Genomic DNA, 22,586 nt, shown 5'->3' with positions numbered 1-22,586 from the left:
CAACACCCAGCGGGCACTGTTGCTCATGGAACTTTAACCATCCTAGTTTCTCGAGATTTATAGTGTTGAATAAGAGGGCTTGATGGGGTGAAATCCAGTCATGCCTGTCCCCCATTGTTGAAGGCAGGGGGCAGGGAGAGCATTAGACTTCCTGAAAAGCCTCATTTGAGGATGCTTGGGTGGCTCAGTCAGTTGAGCATCCGACTCTTGATTTTGGCTCAGGTCATGATCCCAGGGTCATGGGATTGGGCCCCCTGTAGGGCTCCCTGCTGAGCTTGGAGCCTGCTTAAGCTAAGATTCTCTCTGTCTCTCCCTCTCTCTCTCTCTCTCCCCCCACCCCCCTCTGTCCCTCTTTCCTGCTTGTGCTCTCTCTAAAATAAAAAAAAATAATAATAATAAGTAACTTTTTAAAAGCCTCCCTTGACTTCCATTGTGGGATATGGGGCACTTTCCCAACAAGACTTATGTAATTTGGGTGGAAGGTGAGTTGAGTACTGAGCAGTTAAAAGTAGGACAGAGGCCTAAGGTAGTCACATTAAAAAACATTCAGGGAGTTGTTAATGGGGCTTAGAGAGTTTTAAAAAATCATTATTTGTTCTTTTGCAGTGAAAAACACTTTCTATCATCTGGGAAATTATTTAAGACTGAGACTATCACCAAAAAAAATGTTAAAGGCAATTTTGTACTATTTCTGCTGATTCATATCTAGGATCAGCCAAATAGATTTGAAGTTCTTTCTTAGGTATGTTGGGAATACTTAAAAATCTATTTCAGATATCTATAAATGTTCAGCAAAAATCATCAAGGTCAACCTATAATCTAACTCTCCAGATGACAGAAGGTGTACGGAGTAACAAGGCTGAGTAGTCAGAGACTGAGTGTGGGCAAGAGAAGAGATAGCTGGAATTAGGAAAACAACTCTAGACTTAATAAAATATGGGCATGATTGTGGCCATAGCTGAGGGGAGGGTGACAACTTTGAGCAGCACTGAGGAAATAAACGCTTGATACTGGATGGAGACATGGGTCTAGAAATTATCTAAACAAGCAAGTGTTAAGGATAATATGTTATTTGGGAGAAGGGAGCCAGGAGAAATGCATGTTGATCCCAAAATCCTCTTTAGAGTACAAATCCAGAACATGTGCTTGACAAATCTATGGGTTGCCTAAGTAAGAATGGAGCCCCTCTGGCAGACCTACACCTGGGGTTGGGTGTGCTCTGGGTGCATCACACAACAAGGGTGAGGTCATGACCATGAAGAATAAGTATGACCAGTTTACAAGCAAAAGATCCAATGATTATTGGTGTTCTTTCCACTTTTACCATGTAAATGCCTGGATCTTAGCAGGGGAAAAAGGGTCCCATTGCAGTACACATTTCTAGAGGGGAAGTCCCATCTCTCTTTAAAGAGCATGTTTTTGCTTGAACAACTTCCGCTGGATGTCTTCCTTCCAGCTTCTATTTGTTCTGTCTTCCAACCCATCACCCCTCTTCAAAATACCTCTTTTGCTCTCAACAACTAAAAGGGCAAAGCCCCCACTTTCCTTTGTTGGAAGCCGTTCCGGGCTCTCTGCCTGTGTAAACCCTGCCCTGCTCTAAGATCTGCTGGAACCCATCTTCCTCTGCTAAGTCTTCTGTAACTGTCCAGGCTGAAATTGATCTCTCTGAACAATCATTGTCCTTATTTTCTGAGCCATGGAACGATTTCCCCCTACATACAGAAAGAGCTCAACGGTGCCGATTAGCTGAAATGGGGAGGGCAACAAAATGTATTGGGAAGAATATGGACTTTGGAACTGACCTCAACTTTTTAAACCCTTACTTGGGCTGTCGAAGATTCACTTTCCTTCTCTGTAAAATAAGAATAGTAAAGTCCACCCCACAGTACTGTGTTGTTTAGAGATCATATACATAAAGCTCTTGGCACATGGTAGGTGTTAATTAAGTGCTAGACGCTTTTATTTTTACATTGTAAAAATAGGGAGAAGTGACATATTTTTTAGTTTTAAAGTTAGTTATAGGTAGAGAAAACAAATTATATTCCAGATAGAATAAATTAATACTGTTTTAGGAACAAGACATGTATAGCAGAAATATAACAATGATTAGTCCTTTCTTCTAGTTACATATTTTAGATAAATAAAAATGAACGAAGTTTTAAAAGATTTTTAAATTTTTTATTTAAAATTTTTTTAATTTTTTAAATGTTTTATTTATTTCTGAGAGAGTGAGAGAGACAGCGTGATCAGGGGAGGGTCAGAGAGAGAGGGAGATAGAGAATCTGAAGCAGGCTCCAGGTCCTGAGCTGGCCGTCAGCACAGAGCCAAACATGGGGCTCGAACCCACGAACCGTGAGACCATGACCTGAGTGAGCCAAAGTCGGATGCTTAACCGACTGTGCCACCAGGTGCCCCTAAAATTTTTTGTAATGTTTATTTTTGGAAGAGAGACACAGAGCACAAGCAGGGGAGGGGCAGAGAGAGAGGGAGACACAGAATCCAAAGCAGGCTCTAGGCTCTGAGCTGTCAGCATAGGGCCTAACGTGGGGCTCCAACTCATAAACCATGAGATCATGACCTGAGCTGAAGTCAGACACTTAACCAATTGAGCCACCGAGACGCCCCTAAAAGGTCACTTTAATATGCATGTATAGGTACCCAAATGTTCCATATTTACATCTTGAATAAGATAATTAACAATAAGATAATTGCCAAGTCTTAAAAAAGACTTTTTTTCTTTTGTATCAAGATTTTTGATACAAAAATTATGGATGATAATATAACCAACAGCCAGGTTATTTTAAGAGAAATTTTTCTATGAAATGAATCAAGAGTGTTCAGAGCTACAGAGAGTGAATAATACTAGTAAGTAAAACAGTGTTATTCCAGGAGGCTTTGGGCCTTAAAGGGTATGGCAGTGCAAAGGAAACAACCCAGAANAAAAAAAGGTATGGCAGTGCAGAGTTGAAATGGAAAGTTGGTATATTGCCTGTGTATTAACCATCCACCATGCTGACCCCTTTCAATAATTCTAGGAATAAGTGTTTACCTAATAAATGAGTAACTTTTTTCCAAATTCCATATGGACTTCAATGAAAACTCAACCAATACTGATGACAATAAATATTCTCTCACTATGAGGAATATTTGCTGCCATTGTAACTTAATGGAATATGAGTTTTTAAAAAATAAGCTGCGAGGCGCCTCGGTGGCTCAGTCTGTCAAGCGCCTGACTTTGGCCCAGGTCATGATCTCATGGTTAGTGGGTTCAAGCCCCACATCGGGCTCTGTGCTGACAGCTCAGAGCCTGGAGCCTGCTTCAGATGCTGTGTCTCCCTCTCTCTCTGCTCCTCCCCCACTCATGCTCTGTCTCTCTCTGTCTCAAAACTGAATAAACATTAAAATTTTTTTTTAAATAAGCTGAAATATGGCTTTTCACGGAACNACTTAATGGAATATGAGTTTTTAAAAAATAAGCTGCGAGGCGCCTCGGTGGCTCAGTCTGTCAAGCGCCTGACTTTGGCCCAGGTCATGATCTCATGGTTAGTGGGTTCAAGCCCCACATCGGGCTCTGTGCTGACAGCTCAGAGCCTGGAGCCTGCTTCAGATGCTGTGTCTCCCTCTCTCTCTGCTCCTCCCCCACTCATGCTCTGTCTCTCTCTGTCTCTCAAAACTGAATAAACATTAAAGATTTTTTTAAAATAAGCTGAAATATGGCTTTTCACGGAAGCTTTTGTTGAATTGTTGGTATCTTATCGGTTTTTATCAGACAAAATGTCAAAGTGATCATTGTGACTTCCCACCAACTCCAAGTCAAAAGTCGGGATTATATTTCTGTCTTTGATGTTTCTTCAGTGATTGTAACATCTTGGCAGGAAAGATCATGCATTTTGAAAGGAACACACTTATAAAAGATTATTGGAATATAGTCAAAGCTAGCTTTATGCTTAAAGTATGACTTTCAAGAGATTGGTTGGAAGAATCATTAATCAACGAAGCTTCAAGCTAGAAGATCTTGTGGTCTAGACCCTAATTTTGTGATTATAATATTATTGTAGAAACATGGTATGTAGATGCCTTTGTCCCTCTAGATTCTTTTTCCACCTGCCCCATAACTTCTCTCTACTTGTCTTCCTTTGTGGCACGTGGATTGTAAGGACAATAGAAATAGGCTCTCCTGCCCTCTGGCTTTGGTGTGCTCATCATTGGGGAGTCCCTAAGAGATATCAAAGGAAAGGACTATTTTCAGGAACTCTCCGCTGGATACCCACCTTAATGAAAAGTCATAGCTCATCTCAGGCAAGCCTCTCCTTCCAGATTTTTCCAATCACTTCCTCNACAGGGATTTAGGAAATCATTTTGTTCAAACATTAAATTTCAGAGTATAAAGAATACAGGCAAAGAGAGGTCAAGTGATTTACCTGAGAAGACATAGACAATCGGTGTCCTGCCTTTCAGGGAAGTCTTTCCAGAACTCTATACTGCCTCNCCCACCCCACTTTCCTTCCCACCCCCACCCCCCACATCCTCCATCCCCAGGACTGTTTAATCGCCGTCTGTATTTTCATTACCTCTGTCGTTGTGTTTGGGCATCAGGGCTACCCTAGGTATTTCGGTAAGTATGCAGCAGAGCTTGGGGCAAGTGAGGATCCGATCTCCAGCTCACTGTTCAGTATAAATGCTTAGTAGAACCAAATATGTCCTTGATCTTTTGTGTTCACGAGAGATGAGAGTCAACGGCAGGGCTTTGGTTAGAATGCTATCTTAGAGTCTGGTCCATTATCTTCCAAGTCATCTGTGCTTGCTCACGCAGAATCTTACCTGCCAGGTTGCTTCTTTCTCATTTATTTTCCAAAGACCTTTTCCTAGTTACTTTTTATTGCTTGGCTTTTCAAGTTGTCATCTGAGAACCCTACACCTTACATTCTGGTTAGGCAGTTGCTTTACTCAGCATCTCTTTGCCTTTCTTGCTTTGAGGTTTCTAAGGAGACGCCCAGGGCCCTGTCTCCCCAGCCCCACTCGCCCTTTCCTGGTGTTGTCACAGTGATCTCTGGCCCCAGAAGCTGGACCAGGCGTCAGTGTGAGACACAAGAGCCTTCCTCAAGATTTTTGGCTCTGGGCAACTAAATTTCTCCCAGGGGGGCTAAAGCTGCAAGACTGGAAAGCTGGGAGCTTCAAACGGTTAAATGCTCTGCAGAGAAAGACAAACAGAGGCCAAGTGAGAAGACATGAAGCCGGCACCTGCGGCGGGAGATGGGGACTGTCCGTCTGCACCCTGCCCCACGTCCCAGGTGTTCCTGAGGTTTAGGGACATTCCTGGCTGCCCTGTCTCTTGGTTGCTAAGCTCCTAAAAACTTCCCATTTGTGCTTAAACCAAATGAGTTTGGATTTCTGTGATATGAAGTCAGACATTCTAACTGTTACAGTACTGCTAGTGGTCATTTTTGTTGACCTGCTTATCTCTCCTTATAATAGTGTGCGTTGATTGCATACGTTCTGTGGACCATTTCATCTGAACAACACTCCTCAAAGGATTTTCAGTGCTTGTTAGTACTCAGAATTCATCTCCTTAGAGTTGCTCATCTCACCATTGTTTCATAGCATGCTCTTTCCCCCTCTGAGTATTTGGTCCTGCGGTTTCCTCTGACTCTGTTGCCTAGTCTCAGCCTAGAACTCTGCCTGGCAAAGCCCTGCTCATCGTTCAAAGCCAGCTTTGATGTAGCCACCCATAGAGACTTCCCTGCTCCAGGCAGACTGAATCACTCCCTTTCTTCTTGTTCTCCAGTTCACGTTAAATTATGGTTAATTGGTTCCAAGTCTGACTCCAGTACCATGTTGAGAGCTCCATGCAGGCAGGGACCTTGTAGTTTTCATTGTCTAACTCCTGTCCCTGACACAATACCTGCCCAGGAATCGGTGCTTGATAACTATTTGTTGAGCTAAATTGATTTGGGGAGCATGCCGAGCCTAACCAGTGCAAATGAAGAAATTATATCATTATGCAGGGACAGATACGAAAAATGGCACAAGACGGCCCTACTGCTATGGCTCACATGAGCAGATGTCTTTACAAGGGAGAGTGGGGGCCGTCTGGTGTGACTAACGAGAGACTTCCAACCTATCACTTCTGATACAGTGTACTCTCAATACCTATTAAAGTCTGAACACTGTTCACCAACTGAATTTGTGATGCCCAGGCACTCACTATGGCATGGAAAATAGATATGATTTATTTATGATCCTTGAGAGCATCCCAGGTGACATTCTGAATATTATTTCTGTCAGAGCTGGCTTTATATTAATTGAGTGGCACAAGACCGGGCAGCGTGGGGCAGTGTTTTCGCTTCCGGGATTGGAGATGACTGTTTCATGGCCCAAGCCCTGAACTTGCCTCTGGACCTGGCTCTGAAGTTTAAAGTTTAAGCCCAAGGATTTCAATGTCTCCAATGGCTCAGTGGCTCTCAGATTTCTTCCATAAATCAACGAGTGTGAGGCAATTTGCAGCAAAAAATGGGTGTTGAGCCGTGTTGCCTATGGACCAGGAGGTACAGAAGCCAGGACATAACATTTCAGCGAAAATGAGGAAGCAAGAGAAATCACTAGTTTGGCTGACAAGTCCAATGCTCCCAGATGCACGTGACTTACCAATGTCTTACTGTCTATGGCCAGTCTTTTATCTCAGTCCTTGCTCAACTAGCTTCCTAGCCTATTTTTGGACTTCCTCCTCTCTGCCTGTAATTGCCGAATGATCACAAAATGAAACCTGCTATTCACATAAGAAAACATGAGAAGGCGCAACTCATTTATGAAAAATACTTGAAAGATAAAAATGACTCCTGAGTATCTGAGTGTCAGCCTCTCTTGAAGAACATAAATGAGAGTTCACTGGATTTTAGACACACTCTTTTCATTGAATTTGAAATACTCAATTAGAAACATAGTTGTGAGGGGTGCCTGGGTGGCTCAATCAGTTAAGTGGCCCACTTTGGCTCAGGTCATGAACTCGCTGGTTCTTGAGTTCGAGCCCCACATTAGGCTCTTCGCTGCCAGCTCAGAGCCTGGAGCCTGCTTCAGATTCTGTGTCTCCCTTCCTCTCTCTCTGCCCCTCCCACTCACACTCTGACTCTCTCAAAAATAAATAATCATTTAAAACATTTTGGAAAAAGAAACATAGATGTGAAAGTCACAGTAAACATTTTGCATATGTAAAATAGGAACCTCATGCATTTGGACACTTTTATAATAACAATATTAATATAGCATTAATTTAAGCATAGTAATTGGTCTGTAATTCTATTGATTTTTTTGAGTAGTCATACATTTTTTATTCTTTTAAATGCAAGATTATATAATACATCTTAATTAGGGCAACTTGAGACACTTAATAATAGATGCTATAGCTAATTCCATTTTTATATACTTATATTTGTTTTCCCCAAGATTGAGCAAAATGGAAAAGGAAAGGAAACAGGATACACTTTTGTCAAAGATGGGGAGGCCTGGACAGCAGAACTAACACTCGCACCTAAGTTACTCTGCTGTTCTGCTAGGTTTTTGCAGAAGATGATGGTTCAGGAACTCAAGCTTTCTTTTTCTGGACATCACTGCTTCCTGAAGTTCTGATTTGATTGCTTTACGTGATTACTCACACAGTGCGTGATTATTCATGTCATTGCTATTTCAAGACTTTGCATTTCATTGGTGGGTTTCTACCATCTCAGAACCACCAGGCCAAGATACAGACTCCATGACCCAGAGCGGATAATAGCTTCTGTTCTTCCCCTTGTATCACTGAAATAGAGACACTCCCAACTTACAAGGAAAAATAAATGTACTCTGGGAACAAACCTAGGCAGTTAAGGAGACATGATGGCTGAATGTAATGTGGGGTCCTCCTGGGTGGAGTCCTGGAACAGGAAAAGGTCATTGGTGATAAAGCTGGTGAAATCCAAAGAACATCTGGAATGTGGTCAATAGTACTTACCAATATTAATCTCTTCATTTTGACAAATGCACCAGGGGGTGCAAGATGGTAACATTAGAGGAACCTGGGTGAAGAGCATATGGGAACTCTTTGAACTATCTTTCCAATTTTTCTGTAAATACACAATTATTTCAAAATTAAACGTTCATTGCGAGCGAGCAAGAGTGAGAGTGTGTAGGGGGCGCCTGGGTGGCTTAGTCGGTTAAGCGACCGACTTTCGCTTAGGTCATGATCTCGCGGTTCGTGGGTTTGAGCCCCGCGTCGGGCTCTGTGCTGACTGCCAGCTCAGAGCCTGGAGCCTATTTCAGAGTCCGTATCTCCCTCTCTCTCTGACCCTCCCCTGCTCACGCTGTCTCTCCCTCTCTCTCTCCTAGAAATAAATAAAAATTTAAAAAACAAAAAAAGAGTGAGAGTGTGTAGAACGCAGTCTCTGACATCAGGCAGCTTCTGCAGATGGAGTTAAGCATTTGCACATGAGAAAATGAAGCACTGGGGCAGCTAGTACATGACTGCTGTCAACATGAGCTCAGTCAGGAAAAGTTCAAAGAAAGTGTAGATGCAAGTGATTTAACAGCAAAGGCTAAATGAATCGATCAGGATTTGATCTTAGTGTCTGAAGGCTTGGGTAGATTCAGAATGTTCCAGGTAGAGGAACAACCCAGTTAAAGGCTTACAGCTATCAGTACTAAAGGTAAGGTGTCGTAACACAGCCAGAACCAGCCTTGCTGGGATGGAGTATTGAGGTGGGGGCAGGGTTAGCTATGTAATTTGAAGTCCTAGTGCCAAGTGAAAATGTAGAGCCCCTTATTCAGAAAGCAGAAAATGGTTTTTTCCTGTCTTATGTTCTCTCTCCCTGTCTCTCTCTATCTCTGTCTCTGTCTCTTCCTACTTACCAAGGTATTTTATATTTGCTATTTAACATGGGCTCCCTTGGACCCAGGGATACTTGCTGGGTGAGTGCAGGCCCCCACAGACACTGGGAGTCTCACCCTGAGATCCTAACACTCACCATACCAGTACCCAGGACCCTGTGCGGTTGCTGAGCAAGGACCCAGGAGTGGTGGCTGAAAACTCCCGCCAGGAGGTGGGGAGACAAAGGGAGGCAAGACTAAGCCTGAGCTGGGGCTCCAAGCCATCATCCCATCAGAAGTCACTTACAGGGGTGCCTGGCTGGCTCACTAGTTAAGCGACCCACTCTTGATTTCATTTTGGGTCATGAACTCACAGTTCGTGAGTTTAAGCCCCGCATCGGGCTCAGCACTGACACATGGAGCCTGCTTGGGATTCTCTGACTCTTCTCTCTCTGCCTCTCCTCTTCTCATGCTCACTCACACATGCTCTCTCTCAAAAGTAAATAAACTTTAAAAAAAAAAAAAAAGAAGTCACAAAACACAAACTGAAAGGTAAAAGAATTTCCACGTGGCAACTATGGACTTTGGAGACGGGTGGAGGGTGTGGGGTCCTTCTGAAGAAGCACAGCACCCCGTGTGACCGCACCAGCTGCAGGTCCAGGAAGCCAACCCTGGGTGGGGGTTAGGGGAGTGGTGTCCATGGCAGATTAATCAGGACTGGGAGCGGCTTAGCCCGTGCAGGATCCTGAGGCCTGGGTTTTCATCTGGAAGAGTGGATAGAGGCCAGAGCTGATTGAGGAGACACAACCAAATTGAATGAATTTTGGTGACTAATCCGATGGAAAAGCACAGAGTGGACTTGATCTGAGTCACTGTTGGCACTTTCACTAGTTAGGCATTCAACAGCCAACCTTAGAAAGAACAGGGAGGAAGCCAGCACGACACCCCTCAAGAGAGGGAAACTGACTGTGTTAGGAGTTCTGATTCAGGACAGATGTATTCAGACCAAGCACCATTTCATTTTTGGTTGACAGATTTATTTAAAAAGATAAATCTTCAACCTTCATCTTAGGGACACAGATGGTGCCAATGTAGAATCTTCTTTTTAGGAACCCCTCTGATAAAATTAGAAATGGGCTCAAGGAAAGTCCCATCAGGGCTGTGATTGCTGCTGTCATGTATTTTACTGCCAGGGCATTTAAAATCTTGTTCCAGGGCACCTGGGTGGCTCATTTGGTTAAGCGTCTGGCTCTTGATCTCAGCTCAGATCTTGACCTCAGGGTTGTGAGTTCAAGCCCTGCATTGGAGCCTACTTGGAGCCTACTTAAAAAAATAAAAATAAACGTGAACAAAATTGGTTTCCAGTTTTTCTTCTGGGAGGTTCTCAAACTGGTGTGAACTCTTTCTTCCCAGGTACCTCCAGATCATCAGTTACTCGATGTAAACCAGGAGCCAACTGCCCCAGCTCACACAGTGGCATCAGTAGGCAACTGTCCCCTCTCGCTGTCACCGAAGATTCTTCCGCTCCTATTCTTGAACTTCAGAGCCGAGGATCTTCTGGAGTTTGCGGACATAGAGTCGAAAGGCAGAACAGAACAGGTAAGCTGGTGACCTCCTCTTAAATAACAGTACATCTAGGTAACCTTCGAACCAGCCATGAAAGATGGCACCATTGGCCCAGAATGCAGGATGTCACATGGACTCCGAGGAGCGGGAGTGAGGAAAGTTTGTCACGTGGGAGGAGAAGCAAGAAGGGACATGTATAGATACAGTGTAGCAGAGAAACTGAATACCAAAACCTGCTATTGAAGGGTGAACCACATGATTAAACAGTGACACCCTATTAAGTTTATAAGGTAACTAGTTTTCTCATCTTGAAGATGTCAAAAGCCAGCATGCTTGATCTCAGCCCCAGGATTCACTGAGAGCGCACTCCCACTCCAAGAAGAAAGAAAACACTTTTAGTAAAATCACAGACTCTGCTTTTGTGCTTGTCAGGACTGCCGGTCTTTGGAGCCCTTCTAGTTTCCCAAGTTTTACACCTTCAGGACACTGCCTGCCTCCCTGATAAGCATTTAACTAAATAGTCAAGTCCTCTACATTTTCCTCACATCCATTTGACCACACTCAGCAACTCCCGGGTTGGGTTGTGGTTACTGGAAATGCTAGATAAATCTCATAACTAGATCCAGGAGTTTCCCAGCAAATTTATAATTTCCAAATGGAGCTGAGTCAACTAGTCTGTTGCCCATGCTGGTACTTCTTGGTGGTAGACACCTTATTGCCTTCCCCGGAGTATGTATTATGTGCTCAAGTACCCAGTTCATACTCACTTCCTTTCATCACATGACCACACTTCCGTTTCTGAAAAGAACAAAACGATGTCTGCCAGCAGATGCTTTCCTCTCTGCCTCAATGTCTCCATTCTTTTGTTTGCCAATGACCATCATTTTTGGGACCACCTTTAATGTGTGCGTTCCTACCTTTCCGATGTGAACTCCTTTTCTGTGTCCATGATCACCTCCTCTCCATCTCTTTCCACCTGCATTTTCAATCTCTCCTTTCACTCAGTCCTTCCACTTGATCAGTAACATTAAAATCTCTTGCATCCTTAAAAAAATAATAAAACAGCAAAAAAAAAAAAACCACCAACAAAATACTCCATCCAAAATAAATGGTTAGTTGAAAACACAACAAGACTTTGAGAAAACTGGCTTAAAAAAATAAACAAGAGAGAAATGGAAACTCAGGGGACTCGGTTAGGAATGGGGGACAGTAAACAAAGGTACACAGGAAATATGAAAGCCTCTTCTAGGGTTCTACTCATTTGAGAAGAGGTTTTTATTTATATAAGAAAAGATATTTTTTCAAAAAGTGGCAATATTTTAAAATACTATAGCATCAACTATTGACCCTAAGGCTAAGGCTATTTTTTTTAAAAAATGAAGAAAATGACATCATAAATCTTCAGAAAATTTTAATTGGCTTTAATAAGTTGCAGTAATATTCCTATTGTCCCAGTTATCTGCAGGATAGAATGTTCCAGTTAATTAAATATTCTGGTTAATAAAGACTTGCCGTATCCATCATATGCAAACTACAAATTAAATATTCTGATTAATAAAGACTTGCCGTATCTATCATATGCAAACTACACATGTTAAAGGCTATACCATGAAAGATCACATGGGACATAATTTACTCTTTCTGGGATGACTCATAAGGCCCTTCGGGATATTCCAGGGCACCAAAGAAAAAAGAGAAAAGGGAAATAATCTGAAGAGCAGCTCACCATGCTTTCAGAAATGCTCTGTACTTAACCTCAGAACAAATCCCATGAGGCAAATATTATCACTGTTTGACAGATAAAGAAGCTAAGACTGGAATCAGACATGTGCTCAGGGCCATACAGTGGTTTTACTCATGTGTCCAAATTCCAGTGGCCTCTACCACTAATGGCTCTAATCCAGGTTCAGAGTAGTGGATGGAATGTCTGGTATATCAGTTTGAATGATATATACAAGACCACAAATCTAAGCAGGACTATAGAAAACTTTAAATGACCAGAAAAATAAAACAGCTCTGGAGACCCAGTCTTTCTAGGGTATTGATAGGTGGTGAAATTAAAGATTGGCAGCAATTACATCTGGTTAGCAGAAGAATGGCTCAATGCTATGGAGGGATTCAGATGGCTACTGGTGTCATCAAAAGTACTGTTCATGGTATGATGGTGGCATCAAGCAACCTTCAAAGAAGGGGACAGTGAAGGCAGATGTCAACTTAAAGGGATACTGAGAATCTCTGTAGAATCATTCCTCCTTTTTGAGATAGTCCCTGAGAACTAAGTAATCTGAAACGTCGTAGAGAGCGCACCTTTCTCTTAGGTATCACTCCTCTTAAGCTTCATGCAAGACTACCATTCCCATCAGGAAGCAGAAATGTTTCTCCAAATCATTTCTGAAACTTCCAGTGCTGGAACCTAGACAGAATGAGTGTTCAGACTACAAGATTTGGACCCTAGAGTCATGCTGACTTGGATTCAACTTGGATAACCTTTAACACGAGTCTCAGTTTTTTCATCTGTAAAATGGGAGTGATAATACCTACTTAACTGGGTAGGTTAATGTTTCGTTCCCAGCCTCCCAACACAAGAGTCTCTTATTCTACTCTCTTACTCATTTTATTTTTTCCCCTCTGCTCTCTGCAGAAGCCACATGGCTGTGGGGGGAGGGGGGATTTGCAGAGTGGTTATCAGTGGCAGGTATTATCTACACACCGTAAAGGGAGCTAGCTAGCTCACACTTCGAGACTCAGGTCAATGTCACTGCATCATGGCAGTTTCTCCTGATCACTTCCCACCGTATCCCTTAACTAGTGCTTCTCCTCTGCCTAGTATCTATCATCTTTGGCCTGTGTATTGAATGTGTTTTCTGGCTTTCCACTGGGCTGTGAGCTCACGTCTTTCATATTTGGACCCCTGGAACCCAGCTAGCTAACCAGCTCCTGGTAATCTCTGTAGGATTTTGTGGCATACATAAATAAAAGAACACCAGTTTTCATCTTCTAGAGGCCCCGGCCCTGAGAATTCAGTACTGTTTATAAGACTCGGAAGTCATGCAATACTTGCTGTGTTTGTCATTACTTGGTTTATATTCCCCAATACAGAATTCACCTTCAAGGCTTGCTACCCCCCTCCCCAAATAATTATATCATAAAGCCTTAGCTGTGTGAGAGTTCTCACCCCAGTGGGGCAGTCATGCCTGGCTCATTAAGAAAGAGGAGGAATGTAGTTCAGCACAAGAGAGTCAGCAGGTTCCGGAAGGTAAATGATGACCATCCACTCCCACTTGGAATCTGTGGGCCACACCACTTTCTTAACACTTAGGATCAACCTTGTGCTCAAAGGAGGTACCTGGAGACAGGAGAGAACTTGCAGACAATTCTGCCTCCCTTCCCTCAGGATTCTACCACCTGGGATCTCAGCTTGGGGATTCAGGATGACCTCTGCTCCCTTTTAGCTTCCTGACAGGTGAATTAAGTTATTGTGTTGACCTTGTTTTCTCTATCAAGGGAGAAGACCTTTATGATTGTCTCAGAGAGTGTTGACTATTTTAATATTTAAAAAAATGCTACTGAATTTTCTTAGTAAGTGGAAAGATACAAAGCTGAACTCATTGTGCTCCCAGAAATGCATTAAATGGTAATTTGTTCTGAGGTGGGAAATGATTTTGTGTAGTCAGGATTTGCCCTGTTCTTGGGGCTCATGGCTCTTTAATTTAATAGTCAGCTTTGCTGCAGTTTCAGAAAATCAAAAAACAAAATGAAAAACACCTCTGCGGATTTTAACAACAAATATTTATTTCTCCCTTACTTTTCATGTCAGCAGATACAAGGCTGCTTTGGTTGGGTTCTGCTCATTCTCTCACAGAGGCTGAAAAGACAGATCCTATTTGGGAATTTCCATTCTAGGGATGGAGAAGAAGAGCAAGAGAGTTTAGTGGGACCTTGTCATGCCTCTTAATGGTTCTGCTGGGCGGTGGCATATGTCACATCTCCCTGTTCACATTTGATTAGATAAAGCAGGTCATGGGGCCAAGGCCAAAGTCTTTGGGGGCAGAAATATGTAATGTTTTCACAAGGAAGTGGGTAGGATACATAGAAGGACAGTGTAGCATCTCTAAGCTCATGATCATTGTCATGGCTTGGGTGGGGGATGAGATACATACTGTACCTTACAGAGTAAGATTCTGGAGAGAAAGTGAGCCAGAGTTATTAGTCTCTTTAAATGATGACAAAAGAGAGAGAGAGAGGAAGGAAGGAAGGAAGGAAGGAAGGGAGGGAGGGAAGGAAGGAAGGGGGGAAGGAAGGAAGGAAGGAAGGCAGGCAGGAAGGAAGACCGACCGACCCTGGTAATTCTATTGTTTGCCTCCTTGGTTGCTGTTTTATAACCTGATTTCTACACATTTGTATTCCTTTCCTGTTTTCAGGGGATGATGGAACACAGACTCATCCTGAGAACAGCAGCCAAGAAAACAGAATCAAGGCTCGCTGCCAGTCGTGCACATCGATGGTTCTGAAGGCCGTCTGGGGACTCTTGATCATCTTGTCAGTGTCATCGTCTTGGGTCGGAACCACACAGATTGTAAAAATTACTTACAAGAACTTCTACTGTCCATTTTTCATGACTTGGTTTTCAACAAACTGGAACATTATGTTTTTCCCAGTCTATTATTCTGGTCATCTAGCCACCGCTCAAGAAAAACAGTCTCCGATGAAAAAATTCAGGTAGGTTTCATGTAAAACAGCCCCAGTACGAGAGGTTTCAAAATAATTTCATGAATAGAGCCATAACTGCATCTCTTTGGTATATGAACTGAGTGGACTTGGGGAATGTGGAGAGCTTGGATCTAGGGTTGGTAATGAATACCTGAGCACTAGGAAAAAGAATCAGCGCCCCCCACTCAAAAAATTGTTGAATGTCCACAACATGCCAGGCACTGTGCTGGTGCTTTTGCAGATCTTATCTTAAGTAATCATCATTGGTGGTAGCATCTACCTTTGAAGGTGGTGTTATTATTCCCATTTTAACATGAGAGGAAACAGGTTTAGGAAGATTACATGACTTATCCAAGGTCACATACTTCTAGATAACAGAACCCAGATTTCAATCCAGAATTATCTCTGAAAGTCATGTGGGTTTTTAAAAATATTTTTAAACTTTTATTCGTTTTTGAGAGACAGAGAGACAGAATGTGAGCGGGGGAGGTGCAGAGAGAGAGGGAGACACAGAATCCAAAGCAGGTTCCAGGCTCTGAACTGTCAGCAAAGAGCCAGACGCAGAGCTCAGACTCACGAGCTGTGAGATCATGACCTGAGCCGAAGTCAGAAGCTCAACCGACTGAGCCACCCAGGTGCCCCTGAAAGTCATGTTTTAAAAGAATACCCCAGTGTCTCAAGCCCAGAAAAAAAAGAATTGTATTCATAAGGATAATTGTTGTAAAAACACTTTCTCAGTATTCTGGATGCTGTGGTGCCTAATCAGATAAAGTGACCTGGTTTCATGGAAATGGAAGTTTGGCCCTGATGGTTTAGAAGATGTCATTCTTTGCTGGCTAGGAGCACATGGGGCCTTCACTGTTGGTTCACCATTGGTTCACCGGCTCTGAACTTGGTAGTGCCATGGTTCCAGTAGTTGCTCCGTGCTGAACTTGGCTTCTGCCACCCCATCTTGGAAAGCTCGGGAAGCTGGCAGTACCTCCCTGAGCAGCACCCAATGGGAGAGGGACAGTTCTCCACACCAGCTTATTGTTCCTTGTAGAATGACAATAAATTCATTGTGCAGAAGCCAAAATAACATTTCTTTCTTGCCCCGTGCTTCCTGAAAGGCAGTGAATTATCAGATAAACCGCAAAGCGTGCATTTTCAACTTCCATTTTCTATCACCAGCTTGGAAGTACCCTGGAATGTTAAAGGCACACTGCGAACTGATTTTCCACGGTATCCATGATAATTGAATTAAAATTGAACAAAACCAATTTATAAAAAAATAAATGTTTTCTGATTCGAAGGAAAAGAATAAGTCTTACAGCTGTTTGTGACTGCTAAAGAGATTTTGTATTTGACTCCCATCAAAATAGACATGATCTTGGGGAATAGGTCTCTTTTCTAAATTTTGTTTTAAATGTTTATTTATTTTTGAGAGAAAGAGAGAGAGTGTGTGTGTGTGAGCAGGGGAGGGGCTGAGAGGGAGATACAGAATCTGAATCAGGCTCTAGACTCTGAGCTGTCAGCACAGAGCCCAATGTGGGATTCGAACTCACGAACTGCGATATCATGACCTGAGCCGAAATCGGATGTTTAACTGACTGAGCCACCCAGGCACCCCGGGGCATAAAGTCTTTTTAATAACAGCATTTAATAAGCGATTGTAGGGGGCATGAGTATCAGACTAAAATTCTCCCTGTCTGAAAATAGTTTACCCATAGCACATGTTTTACTCCAACGCTCCTACAGTTTAGACATGCTGATAAAAACAACAAAAGTTTTGGGGCGCCTGGGTGGCTTAGTCGGTTAAGCGCCCGACTTTCGCTTGGGTCATGATCTCGCGGTTCGTGGGTTCGAGCCCCGCATCGGGCTCTGTGTTGACTGCCAGCTCAGAGCCTGGAGCCTGTTTCAGTCTGTGACTCCCTCTCTCTCTGACCCTCCTCTGCTCACGCTCTCTCTCTCTCTCTCTCCTAGAATTAAATAAAAAAAAATATATTTAAAAAAAACAACAAAAGTTTAGTATGGGATGTAGTCCCTCAGAACATCTCAAAGCAAGACAAGCTGGTTTTATTTAAGATAACACATTACACTGAGAGGCTGCTGCCGACAGAAATGTTGTTTTGGGAAATGAGTCTCATCCCCACCACATCTCTCATGTCTGACTCACTCTGAATTTAGGGAGACCTGTGATTTGACAAGACATCCCCACCTGTTAGTGCAGGTAGAGTGAACTTGACCACTTCTGAAGCTGAATCAAAGCGCTTTTACTGTCAAGCAGAAAACATTGTCTTCGAAGAGAATATTCTCCAGGGGTCCCCTCCGTATGAGAGGTAAACATCGCCAGAAAATCCTAAGATCCTTGATCTTTTTTCCCCATAGACTCATTAACACCATCTGCCAAGAAAGCACTCCACGAAGCTCTTGTGGCAGAACAAGGGGGAAATGGAGGTAGCGTATGAGACTGGAGACAGAATTTGTCCCATTGCACCAGACCCTCTATTTTCTCATTTTCTCTTGAACAGTACGAAGGCATTTTCAGTGTTTCCCTTACCACCAACCTCAAAAGAATTTTCAATAATGTATCAGCTCTAGATTGTAGGAATTGTGCATTGGGAAATAGTTTCGGATATTACACTTATTCTGTTTACAAACCATGAAGACAATTTAATTGTGTCAAGTGAATTTGAAATTTCATAAGAGAAAATTTATAAAACCATAGTTGTCACAGGGGTGTTTCCTTAAAGGAAAAAAATCTCTCTAGAAAACATGAAACTAGAGCCGAAGATATATTTATCTATGTCAGCCACCTATGAAATATGCTTAAGATGTCATCTGACATACAGAAGGGATTCAGTAACTACTAGGTGCTGTAACAATGTTGAACATAATTAAATTGTTAGTGTCCCCCATCTTCTAAACTTCAGTCTCAGCTTTACCACCCATCACTGCCTCTTGTCTAGAAATTCTGATCTCATCGTTCCAAGGAGAGACCCACTGTTACTTGCTTATTGGTAGAAATCTTTTCTTTTTTGAATTTTCCCATTTCTTAGCACTTAATGCTTACAAAGCATAAGGTTCTACACGGGTGACCTGGTGTTTGAATGGAGAGCATTTTTAATTCCTGCTCTAGCAGTGACAAACGGGGAGAAGGTTGGCAGTGAGGGGAGGGAGAAAGAAGGGCACAATAAGGAAGCCAACACCAGAGAGGGGACAGGATGAGACAGGTGAAAGGACGTCTCTGCTCCTCCGGGGGAGGGGCTCTCCCTGTCCCCGTGCCTCCCTGTGAGTTCAGAATGTGCCTCTCCTGCATTCAAAGTCTTTGCTTGAGAGCACTCAACCCAGCAAGATGGTGGGCTCTGGGGAAGGAAGAACATGGGAAAAGAAATCCTTTCACCAGAAATGAGTTTGTTGTGGTTCTTCATAAATGTGTATTTAAAAAGCCACTTGAGGGGTGCTTGGGTGACTCAATCAGTCGACTGACTTTGACTCAGGTCATGATCTCTGGGGTTTGTGACAGCACTGGGCTCTCTGCTGTCAGCGCGAGCCTGCTTCCAATCCTCTGTCCCCCTCTGTCTGCCCCTCCCCCGCTCATGCTCACTCTCTCTCTCTCTCTCTCAAAAAGAAGCATTGAAAAAATATATATAAGAATATGTTTAAAAATTAAAATAAATGCAAAGCCTTTTAGTAGTTATAGAGGTCAGGATGAGCCTGCGACTCTGAGTGCCAGCCAGCTCTCTCCGACAGACTTTCTCACAGAGCAGATCCCTCTGTGAGGACAAAGAGAATGCAAAACGCCTACCATATGTCCCGTGAAAACTGCTGCTTGTTCTGTGTGTGGATCTGATTCAGTGTATCCCCATGGCTGCATGGCTTGAGAGACACCGTCCATTTCTGTGTGTGTGTGAGCTGTGCGAAACTCTGTTTACTTTACGGAAGACTTTGTTTTTAGGTTATTTCATCCCTTCCTTGAAGTCTTGCCTCTTTCAAGTTAAAATTTACCTTCAAGAAATCACATTTTTTAAAAAAGTTTATTTATTTTGGGAGAGACAGCACGTGAGCATGTGGGAGTGCAAGTGGGGGAGGGGCAGAGAGAGGGGGAGAGAGAGAATCCCAAGCAGGCTGCGTCCTGTCAGCCCAGAGCCCATCTCGGGGCTCAAATCCACGAATGAAACTGTGAGATCATGACCTGAGCCAAAATCAAGAGCCCCACACTTAAGTCACATTTTTATTTTACAAAAATCCTTCCTTGTTCATTGTCTCCCACTTAAACAGTAAAACTATTACAGAGGTTTCTATATGTGCAATATGCATTTTTAACCTCCCTGGATTTGCTGGCCTACATTTCCCAGCATTCTAAGCTGCCAGGAAGCAGCGTTTGCCAGGAGACTTGGCACTGAAGGCCATACTCCAGTGCTTAGAGCCTCACCACTTTGTCACTCCCTCCTTCCATGTGGCCCTCCTCTGGGGTAAGTTGCTTCATGCATGTGAGGCAGGCATTGTCTAGAGATTACTTTGGTTTGCAATACTTTAAGGCACAGTTGTTTCTCTTCAGAAAAAGAAGAAAAACTAATGCGAGTACTAACTAGAACCACGTAAATAGATTCATTATAACCATCCAAACATTAGCGACTTGTTTAAACAAGGTATTTCTACTATCCTTGAAAATACACTGCCTGGAACATTATTGTTGACCAGTAAATGCTTGGATGCTCATGAACAACTGAATGAAAAAAATAAAGCTGAGTTATCCCAATGGCAAGCCTGTTTTCAGTCCATAGTCAAATAAACAGTTATTCTATCACATCATTATTGCTTGTCTGTATCACTAGTTTGAATATTTTGATTGAAATGGCACCTGGGCTAAATAATCAAATAGTCAGGGATTCCTGGGTGGCTCAGTGGGTTAAGCGTCTGACTTCAGCTCAGGTCATGATCTCATAGTTTTTGGGTTTAAGTCCTGTGTTGGGCTCTGTGCTGACAGCTCAGGGCTTAGAGCCTTCTTCGGATTCTGTCTCTCTGTCTCTGTCTCTCTCTCTCTCTCTCTATCTGTGTGTCCCTCCCCTGCTCAGGCTCTGTCTCTCTCTTTCTCTCAAAAATTAAATAAACATTTAAAATATATATGCAATCAAATAGTCAAAAATCAAACAAAGCAAAGATTTAACTGAAGTGATTATTTTTTACACAATAATTTCACGTAATTCCTCCAAAACAGCCAATCGTGTGCATATAAATACAACTTGCATTTGATTTTTTATTTAGTTATTTTCCCATTTGGAGGCCATCACAAAAGCTTTCTTCATTTTTTTTTTTTTCTGTCTTAGAAATGCTAGAGGAAGAACAAATTAGTCCACGGGGCAGAAACGTAAGAAAGAGGCATAGTCTCTTAGGAAAAATAAAATCCCCAACTGTGTGTGGCTTTCTGTGGTATGTGAAACTGCAAGTTGTCTGTACCTGTTCACATAGTAGTGGCCCTCTTGGTCCTAATGCATTTGCCCATTGGGAAAGAACCTTCTCTCCCTTCTCATAGTAACTCTGAAAACGACTCATTTCTGTATTTCTCCAGGATTCTCTGAGAATGTTCAGCTGAAAGGCGGCCTCAGCCATCTTGAGAGAACATCTAGATAGGAAAGGGCCTTTGCTCTGAGCCTGGAGAGATATGGGCTTTTTTCCATGGAGCCCTTTGCCCTGGGGTGGCCCATAGAAGGGAGGCCTGGGTACAGGGAGTTCCACAGATGCACGATGGGCATTGGCATTTGTGCACTTGCCAGAAAATGGCTGTCAAGAGTCAGACAACACAAAATATGTCACAATTAATACCTGACAACCTCTTTTTCTTTCCTAGGGAATGCAGTCGGATTTTTGGTGAAGATGGTCTGACACTGAAGCTCTTTCTTAAAAGAACTGCTCCCTTTTCTATTCTATGGACTTTGACTAATTACCTGTATTTACTGGCTTTAAAGAAGCTGACGGCCACGGATGTCTCTGCTCTGTTCTGTTGTAACAAAGCCTTTGTCTTCTTGCTGTCGTGGATCGTGCTGAAAGACAGGTTCATGGGAGTGAGGGTAATGGCACACTTGATTCAATGTGTGAGGCCGCCCGCAATTGTAGATCCTTGGCATCAGGAGAGCTGCTCTGTCTCATGAAATTTCTGTAAAACTTTCCCCATTGGTTCTGAGTACAAATTAGGATTTGAAGATGTGATTGGACACCCAGGCAGTTACAATATCGTGAAAGGATAAGGAGACGGTCTCCCTTGGGCTGATCTCCCTCCAGTCAGCTGATTGCGACTGGAAGCACTAAAAGAGATAGAGAACATAAGTTCTTTTCTTAGAATTAATGGTATGATCAATTCCTTCTGTCCTCGGGGGAAAAGGGTCTGAGAAAATTAGCCACAGCCAAGATTATGATTATTTTTTCAGTCAACATACGTTGGGACAACTCCCTCATGTTTTCCCTCCCCCTACCCTGAGATGGACTTAATTAACATTGGTGTAAGTAGATAAGGTTACTAAACATTAATTAAAGTCACTGGTAATGGCACAATGCTGTTAAAAGTGGCTATATATCTAGTGTGACTAATCCAGAAATGGAACGGAAAGCAACAACTTGTACTTTGGGGCACAGATCCTTAATTGAACTGTATTAAACTTCCGCTAACCACTTCAGTTCTGAGTTTATTCCTTTCTGAAGTGATATGGACTTTTTTTAAAAATTTTATTTTGTATGCTTATTCTATGTTAGATTGATTGAAAGCCATGAAGGTTTAAGGAGACTTCATGTAATCTGGAATGCCACCATGATGAAAATATTGAGAAAATAATTCTTTAGAAAGAGGTATAAATGAAATGCCTTTTCCCAGAAGATACACATCGCACAATTATTGTTCTCTGAAAGAGATGTCCAAGACTGGGTTTGAAACCTATTTTGCTATCAAAATATTATTCTTATTGCAATGATTCCAGGGTCCTTGTCTCCCTAATTGCTGAAATTAATATTAGAGAGTTGATGACAGCCATTAACCCTTAAAACTTCTTTTTAATAGTCAGCAAATTCTGATTATATCTTGGAAGATACTACTCAGAAATTCAGAACCGAAGCTTGATATGAACCAGAAGTGGAAAGCTACAGTAGAAGAATGCAAAATGAGAAGGGCACCTGGGTGTCTCAGTAGGTTGAGCTTTTGACTTCAGCTCAAGTCATGATCTCACAGTCTGTGAGTTCGAGCCCCATATCAGGCTCACTGCTGTCAGCCTGTCAGCGCAGAGCCTGCCTTGGGTCCTCTGTCCCCCCGACTCTGCCCCTCCCCCACTTGTGCTCTCCCAAAATAAAAAAAAAAAAGAAGAAGAAGACAAGATGAGAAACTCTGAATCAGTCCATGATACATTCGAGTACACCCAGATATGGTATGACACTCTTCCCCAGCTAATCTTAGATTTTAAATCCAAAGGGCTTAGCATCATATGTTTACTTGTAGAGCACGGGTGCTG

At 42.7% G+C, this 22,586-nt stretch overlaps 1 protein-coding gene across 1 annotated transcript in view; it reads left to right on the top strand.

Annotated features, from left to right (window-relative positions):
• The window catches only part of SLC35F4 (solute carrier family 35 member F4), a 234,140-nt gene that overhangs the window by 195,688 nt on the left and 15,866 nt on the right, over positions 1–22,586 (top strand). The window contains exons 2-4 of the mRNA XM_077769389.1: positions 10,249–10,434; positions 14,823–15,120; positions 20,942–21,161. Of these exons, the coding sequence (XP_077625515.1) occupies positions 10,249–10,434; positions 14,823–15,120; positions 20,942–21,161 (704 nt within the window). The remainder of the gene's footprint in view (positions 1–10,248; positions 10,435–14,822; positions 15,121–20,941; positions 21,162–22,586) is intronic.

Source organism: Crocuta crocuta, unplaced genomic scaffold (genome assembly GCF_008692635.1).
Source record: "Crocuta crocuta isolate KB4526 unplaced genomic scaffold, BGI_CrCroc_1.0 scaffold10, whole genome shotgun sequence".
In the NCBI taxonomy this organism is placed as follows: Eukaryota; Metazoa; Chordata; class Mammalia; order Carnivora; family Hyaenidae; genus Crocuta; species Crocuta crocuta.
Note: the sequence above shows the minus strand (reverse complement) of the source record. Positions and strands in the feature narration are given on the sequence as shown.